The sequence below is a fragment of the Argopecten irradians genome, unplaced genomic scaffold, assembly GCF_041381155.1.
Source record: "Argopecten irradians isolate NY unplaced genomic scaffold, Ai_NY scaffold_0338, whole genome shotgun sequence".
In the NCBI taxonomy this organism is placed as follows: domain Eukaryota; kingdom Metazoa; phylum Mollusca; class Bivalvia; order Pectinida; family Pectinidae; genus Argopecten; species Argopecten irradians.
The window spans coordinates 53611-62074 of NW_027187805.1; the positions used below are offsets into that span (position 1 = coordinate 53611).

The 8464-nt window shown below is 33.5% G+C and overlaps 1 protein-coding gene across 1 annotated transcript; it reads right to left on the minus strand.

Annotated features, from left to right (window-relative positions):
• Positions 1–2926: 2926 nt before the first annotated feature.
• On the minus strand, positions 2927–7888 carry LOC138312482 (alkylglycerol monooxygenase-like; the record flags this gene model as incomplete). The annotated part of the gene is given in 2 exon segments (XM_069253340.1): positions 2927–6436; positions 7806–7888. Coding segments are annotated over 2 exon segments (276 nt in total), but the record flags the coding sequence as incomplete, so codon positions are not given.
• Between the last annotated feature and the right edge of the window lie 576 nt (positions 7889–8464).

An 8464-nucleotide genomic window follows, 5' to 3' on the forward strand; every position in this document is an offset into this window, starting at 1 on the left:
GATCTGAGTTGTGTAGTACCTTTTCACGCTAGGTGGTGTCGTAGTCGAAAGCGCATTTCCGGTTTGGAAGGTAAACTCAATATGCTGTAAGGCTATATAGCCTTAAGCATAAAAATTTTTTTAAAAATCCTCCCGATCGACCAACCCTATTTTATTTCCCAATGTAACCCTAAACAAACATATTTTTGTTTGGCCTTACTGTGAATCACTTAAATCCTTTCTTTTTTATGTGAATTTGCCAGGAGATTCACAAATATTAATGTGATCATTTCCACTTCAAGATGGAAACAGAAGAATATATCTATCACGTTCGGGGGCTGCCATGGAACATGAAAATCATACAATATCCTAGAATAGTAACTAAGTGAAGAATAAGGAACTTTTCATATGTTGTTTTCGGACACAATATCAGAATAGTCTAATTAAAACAAGAGGCCCATGACCCTTAACGGTCACCTGAATACATATACAGAATGAAACAAAGACATGTAACCACCAAATATTGGCTCATCAGGCCCTTGAAGTCAGTCTGACTTTTTCATCTATGAAGAGTATTTGGTTCCATCAAATCTGTGAATTCAGAAGAAAGATTTTTGAAATTTTGACCCCCCGGCCCTCTGGCTACTGGGGGTTGGCCAGGACCAATATGGATATGACATTAAAATGCTATCTCAGGCTAATAATTTTAACCCAGATTGACTAATTTCCCATGAAAACTAAGCAAATAATGTTCATATATGTGTTTTTCCTAAAGAAACTATAGCAAATTTGACCCCCTCCCGAGGGGGAAAATATGAGATCCCAAGGCCATGAAATTCACAATGTTTGTAAAGGGCCTTAACACCTTCCAATCTCTGAAGAGTATTTGATTCTACCAGTTCCAGAATTTCAGAAGAAGATTTTTGAAATTTTAACCTATTTGACCAATTTTGACCCCGCCCCTAAGGCCCCTGGGAGTCAGTCATGGAAAATTTGTTAATAGGATTCAATGGCCATTTCATAGGGATAATTCTGACAACATTTGACTTATTTCCTGTTATAAATGACCAAATAATGCTCAAAATGTGTTTTCCCTATGTAAACCATAGTAAACTTAACCCACTCCTCAGGGGGGAAACCTGAGACCCCAGGGTCATATAATTCACAGATTTTGTAGAGTGCCTTAAGACCTTCCAATCTATGAAGAGTATTTGATTCTACCACATCTGTGAGTGGAGAAGAAGATTTTTGAGATTTTAGCCAATTTTATCTCTTTTGGAGATATAACACAACAATCTGAGTGTACTCTAAATAAACTGCGAAGCAGTTTATGATGAGAGTGCAAATAAATAAAGATAAAATGAAGATAATCTCTTCAATACTCAAAATTCATTTTGGGACTCTTTTGTCTATGAAATCATTACGCCATCATCTCAGCCAATCAGAAGCAACGTCACAAACAGCGACGCCAATTTTTCCTTTATGGGCTGATAAAGTAAATTTTTAAGCCAATGAAAATGCTCATAACAAGCAAAATTGAATTATATACAATTATATTGAAATTCACACACAAGTTCAAAGGGAATAGGGACAATTATCTTGTAAGATTTGACCTAATATCTGTCTTAAAGACACATAAATATTAGAAAAGGATTGATTGGTAAACAGTAATAAGAATCACAGGAAAAAAAGCACAGTAAATGAAAGACACATATCAAGCTACCTGGCTGGGATCGAAGCATCCTTAATCCACCAGTGGAATAATAACCTGTACCTAACTACTTGTTGTTTGTATTTTCAACAATTAATATGCTTAAATCAATCAACAACAAATAAATGTTCTTACCGTAAAGGGACAGAGTGTAATGGAAAATTATTTTCTCATATATACAGTAGATGAATGGAAACAAATCACATGATTGTTCTGCTTTTGAAAAATTACATAATAACATAAACATATTATTAAGCGACTATAGTACAACTTTCATATAATTGTAGACAATGTCAGGGAAATAATTTAAAGAAACAGAAACATGAATATTCTTTTGTAAAACACACATTTTTGATTGTCTTCACAATGGGAAATGTGGCCCAAATTTTTAACATTTTGAACTTCTTATCAAGTTCTACCAATGTGATTTAGCTGAAACTTGCATGAAATGACCCTGATATGGTACTGACAAAGTGCATTATTTTCTGGGTTGATCCGAAATCCAAGACGGCCGCCACAACCGCCATCTTGGAAACACAATTTGAAATTCTTGTAAAGTTCTACCGTTACGATTTAGCTGAAACTTGCATAAAATGATCTTGACATAATCCCGACCAAGTTTGATTTTTTTTTTTTTTTTTTTTTTTTGCGATCTGAAATCCAAGATGGCCGTCACTGCCTCCATCCTGGAAACACATTTTGAACTTCTTCTCAAGTTCTACTTGTGTGATTTGGTTGAAACATGGCTGAAATGATCCTGACATGCATAGTCCTGACAAAATATCGTTATTTTTCTGAAATCCAAGATGGCCAACACAGCCGCCATCTTGAAAATTTAATTTAAACTTCTCTTCAAGTTCTACTGGTGCGATTTGGTTGATCGGTTCATTGATTTGGTTCATCGACGAATACATACTATGTCACGAGCGCTTTTATGTTTGCGCAGTGACCTTGACATTGGGCGACCACAGATTTTCCTTTGATATCCACCAGCACAACCTCTAGCGTAGCTTGCGGATGCGAGGGTTTCCATCTTACTCGCTGAAGCGGTCGTCATTTCAAGAGATGTCGTATTTTTTTAAATGAAAATTTACGACATTTCCTCTAAATCTTCCATCCTTAAACTTTAATAAAGAAAGGATAAAATATCGTGAAATTTATGAAGCTTTACAGTGGTGTTACTTTTGACTTGATAAGACAAACATTTGTTGAGGAAAATGGTTTTTATTCCCCGTTCATAGGCGTCTCACATTGTGTTTAGTAGTGTAAAGAGACCGTGACAAATCCTTCTCACTTACAAATCCTTGCATAAAATAATACTTGGTCTTTCTTGCTCATAAACAAGGATTTATAAGTGAGGCTCATATACGTCCTTGTCATAAATAACACACATAAGAAGTTTTTAAGTAAGTAATTGGTTTACTATTTCAAACTGAATTAACGAAATAAATAAAATATCACAGGTAAATAAAATAGCACCTTATACAATTTATAAATAATAAATCATTATGATTAACAATGATAAAGCAATGATTAAGTCAAATACGTTATACATACAAATAATTTTAATAATATGTCTTTTCAATCTTTTGTTCATTTCAAATTCCCTTGCGATACGAAATACTGTTGATATCCTTATCATATTTCGTCCACAGACATGGTAGTCTCTCGCAAACAGAACATTTCAGAAAAAAACCACAACATTTTTCATTAAAAAAAGCATACAAACAATAAATAGCTTGAACCAGCATATGTACATACATGTAATATAATTTTTTCTGCATTGTCTGTGTCTATTAAAACATCATAAATAAAGTGTTATAGCCAGTGATTTCATGAAGCATTGTTGTGTTTTGGCGAAAATTCTATCTGTGAAATACAAAAGGATAGACAATGTTACTTGCAACTTATGATTTCCTAAAACATTTATTTCCATGTTTTTAGTCAATAAAACAAAAGTTTTGATCTGCAAATACATGTGGCTATACGGTAATAAACTGAGGTATACAATATGAAAAATCAAATTCAAAAATACAGCAACAAAGACATCTACTCCTAGCTTGACACATTTAAAAAAATACTTTTTAAAATTTTGCAGAAACTTATGATAAAACTTTGCTTTATGATATTAACAGAATGAAAAACAAGAAACAAATAAAGAAGGACTAGATAATTTTGGTATATATTCTGATTTATAAATTTTACTTTAATTACTACTTTAACGATTTATATTTAAGAATTAACTTGAATAGTTATGGAGATATAACACAACAATCTGAGTGTACTCTAAATAAACCGCGAAAGCGGTTTATTATGAGAGTGCAAATAAATAAAGATAAAATGAAGATAATCTCTTCTATACTCAAAAGGTGACGTTTAGGGTTACCCAACCGACCCTAATTTTTTACCCTCGACCATAATTTTTTTCCACTTTTCTACGAAAAAATATTGAATAGTTGGGATTTTGATCTCAGACTCCGGTTCCAGCCATCATTTTAGAGTGAAAAGCACTAAAAAAAAAAAAAAAAATTTTAAAAATCCTCCCGATCGACCAACCCTATTTTATTTCCCAATGTAACCCTAAACAAACATATTTTTGTTTGGCCTTACTGTGAATCACTTAAATCCTTTCTTTTTTATGTGAATTTGCCAGGAGATTCACAAATATTAATGTGATCATTTCCACTTCAAGATGGAAACAGAAGAATATATCTATCACGTTCGGGGGCTGCCATGGAACAAGGAAATCATACAATATCCTAGAATAGTAACTTAGTGAAGAATAAGGAACTTTTCATATGTTGTTTTCGGACACAATATCAGAATAGTCTAATTAAAACAAGAGGCCCATGACCCTTAACGGTCACCTGAATACATATACAGAATGAAACAAAGACATGTAACCACTAAATATTGGCTCATCAGGCCCTTGAAGTCAGTCTGACTTTTTCATCTATGAAGAGTATTTGGTTCCATCAAATCTGTGAATTCAGAAGAAAGATTTTTGAAATGTTATCAATTTTGACCCCCCGGCCCTCTGGCTACTGGGGGTTGGCCAGGACCAATATGGATATGACATTAAAATGCTATCTCAGGCTAATAATTTTAACCCAGATTGACTAATTTCCCATGAAAACTAAGCAAATAATGTTCATATATGTGTTTTTCCTAAATAAACTATAGCAAATTTGACCCCCTCCCGAGGGGGAAAATATGAGATCCCAAGGCCATGAAATTCACAATGTTTGTAAAGGGCCTTAACACCTTCCAATCTCTGAAGAGTATTTGATTCTACCAGTTCCAGAATTTCAGAAGAAGATTTTTGAAATTTTAACCTGTTTGACCCCGCCCCTAACGCCCATGGGAGTCAGTCATGGAAAATTTGTTAATAGGATTCAATGGCCATTTCATAGGGATAATTCTGACAACATTTGACTTATTTCCTGTTATAAATGACCAAATAATGCTCAAAATGTGTTTTCCCTATGTAAACCATAGTAAACTTAACCCACTCCTCAGGGGGAAACCTGAGACCCCAGGGTCATATAATTCACAGATTTTGTAGAGTGCCTTAAGACCTTCCAATCTATGAAGAGTATTTGATTCTACCACATCTGTGAGTGGAGAAGAAGATTTTTGAGATTTTAGCCAATTTTATCTCTTTTGGAGATATAACACAACAATCTGAGTGTACTCTAAATAAACTGCGAAGCAGTTTATGATGAGAGTGCAAATAAATAAAGATAAAATGAAGATAATCTCTTCAATACTCAAAATTCATTTTGGGACTCTTTTGTCTATGAAATCATTACGCCATCATCTCAGCCAATCAGAAGCAACGTCACAAACAGCGACGCCAATTTTTCCTTTATGGGCTGATAAAGTAAATTTTTTAAGCCAATGAAAATGCTCATAACAAGCAAAATTGAATTATATACAATTATATTGAAATTCACACACAAGTTCAAAGGGAATAGGGACAATTATCTTGTAAGATTTGACCTAATATCTGTCTTAAAGACACATAAATATTAGAAAAGGATTGATTGGTAAACAGTAATAAGAATCACAGGAATAAAAGCACAGTAAATGAAAGACACATATCAAGCTACCTGGCTGGGATCGAAGCATCCTTAATCCACCAGTGGAATAATAACCTGTACCTAACTACTTGTTGTTTGTATTTTCAACAATTAATATGCTTAAATCAATCAACAACAAATAAATGTTCTTACCGTAAAGGGACAGAGTGTAATGGAAAATTATTTTCTCATATATACAGTAGATGAATGGAAACAAATCACATGATTGTTCTGCTTTTGAAAAATTACATAATAACATAAACATATTATTAAGCGACTATAGTACAACTTTCATATAATTGTAGACAATGTCAGGGAAATAATTTAAAGAAACAGAAACATGAATATTCTTTTGTAAAACACACATTTTTGATTGTCTTCACAATGGGAAATGTGGCCCAGTTTAAATATTTTAATTTTTTTCAGAGATGAACTGTGCTATATGCTCATTAACTAGGCTTTATAGCCAAGTTATAATGCCTTCACTTTCTTCACCAGAAAATTATGTTTCACACTCAGTAATAGCCAAACAGCAGCAGACGCCAGGTATAACCAGCTCAAGCCAATACTAACAGTTACCATGGAGGAGGTCAGAGGGATGCTGAGCTTAGCAACCACAAGAAACACACCACATCTGAAGAGTTCCATTAAAGGTGCATAACTCCTGTGGAAAATACAAAAACACAAAAGTGTTTTTTAATTTTCATATTTTAAGAGGTATAGAAGTGTATTCTGTATTTGCATATTATAGAGTTATCTGCCCTTGCGGGTAGGTATTGATTGTGACGTTATGTGTTTCGAGCACAATGTCACCTTTTTCAGAGAAAATGACGTGAGTTTGGCTCACAAAATAAGACGTAACAATGGATACCTACCTGCAAGGGAAAAAACTTTGTAATATGCAAAGACAGAATATGGAATGAAAAATACAAAAAAAAACTTTACTTTACCACACATTCTAGCTATTCCATCTTTGCATATTACAGAGTTAACTCCCTTGCAGGTAGGTATCAATTGTTTCGTCATTATTTTGTGAGCGCAATACACGCCATTTTCTCCAAAAAGTATGATGTTAAGCTCACAAACACATGACATCACAATCAATACCTACCCGCAAGGACAGATAACTCTGTAATATGCAAATACGGAATAGCTTCAAAAAGATCAAAGATAATGTGATAAAACAGCTGTTTATAAACACTACATCTTCTATCACTTCCAAAACTTTTACTTGTCAATGATTAGTTTTATTTCTTAAATCACACTGAAGAATACAATTATTTGTATTGAATACCTGTTTTAATGTATTTAAAGGAACATTTCGGTCTAAGCGTGAATTAAAATTTGCATATGTATTGGAAACAAACCTGTTCTTATAGAAGGTAGAGTAATTGATAATATTACTGTGAAAGCTGTCAGACCAATTATTTGCAAATATCTGAAGCAAGTTATAATAGGTGGGTACAGAGATATAAAATATGTTTGCCGGGATCTGGAAAGCGACGTTACAAACATATGACTTCATAGAAGGCATGGTCTACATTAACTTGCATTACATCAGCTTGAGTACGAATCTAGGTTAAAACGGCCCTAGTGCAATAACGGCCCTAGTACAAACGGCCCTACTGTCTGAACGGCCCCAGTTAAATAAAAATAATACACAAACAACATACATTTTTCAATAAATCTTTTATTAAAACACTAAATTAAAAAAACACCTCAATACTAAATAACTTTTAATAAATCACTATCTATATCACTATATATTAGTAGGGCCGTTTTTACTAGGGCCGTTCTGACGGTAGGGCCATTTTGACCGTATTCCCTCGAGTACTGACTTAATCGTATAGCTACATGGTTTGTAATTTCAATGAAATTAATTGAAATACTTGCAATGTTATGGAATTTGTCAATATTTTTTGTTTTATGTCTCATAAGGAAAGCAGAACAATACATTTATGTTGTAATGTGCTCCATGGTTATGTAATAAAATCATTGATTATGAATTGTCCCTTAAACTTTAAAGTACATACTTGTGGTCATATATGGCCCCAAAGCTTGTCAATGAGAACAGCATGAAGAGGATGAAGGCTACCACCCATAAAGGTGACATTCCCTGTAAAACAAGTATATATATCTCATGATTTTCTCTAGCAAAACTTAAATGAGTGTAAGAAAGGAATACTTCTTGAGAAAGATTACATAAATTCTTTGAATTCTTAATAAAAACATCCCAATCTGTTAAGACCTAGAAAGGACAGGACATCACTGTGGTAACTGAAAGAAAAAAACATGAATTATACAACTTATACATATTGAAAATTAGGCAAAAAAAAAATATGTCTGTTAAGGGTTACCCAACCGACCCTAATTTTTTACCCTCGACCATAATTTTTTTTCCACTTTTCTACGAAAAAATATTGAAAAGTTGGGATTTTGATCTCAGACTCCGGTTCCGGCCATCATTTTAGAGTGAAAAGCACTAAAAAAAAAAGAAGAAAAAAAAATCCTCCCGATTGACCAACCCTATTTTATTTGCCAATGTAACCCTAAACAAACATATTTTTTGGCCTTACTGTGAATCACTTCAATCCTTTCTTTTGTATGTGAATTTGCCAGGAGATTCACAAATATTAATGTCATCATTTCCACTTCAAGATGGAAACCAGAAGAATATATCTATCACGTTCGG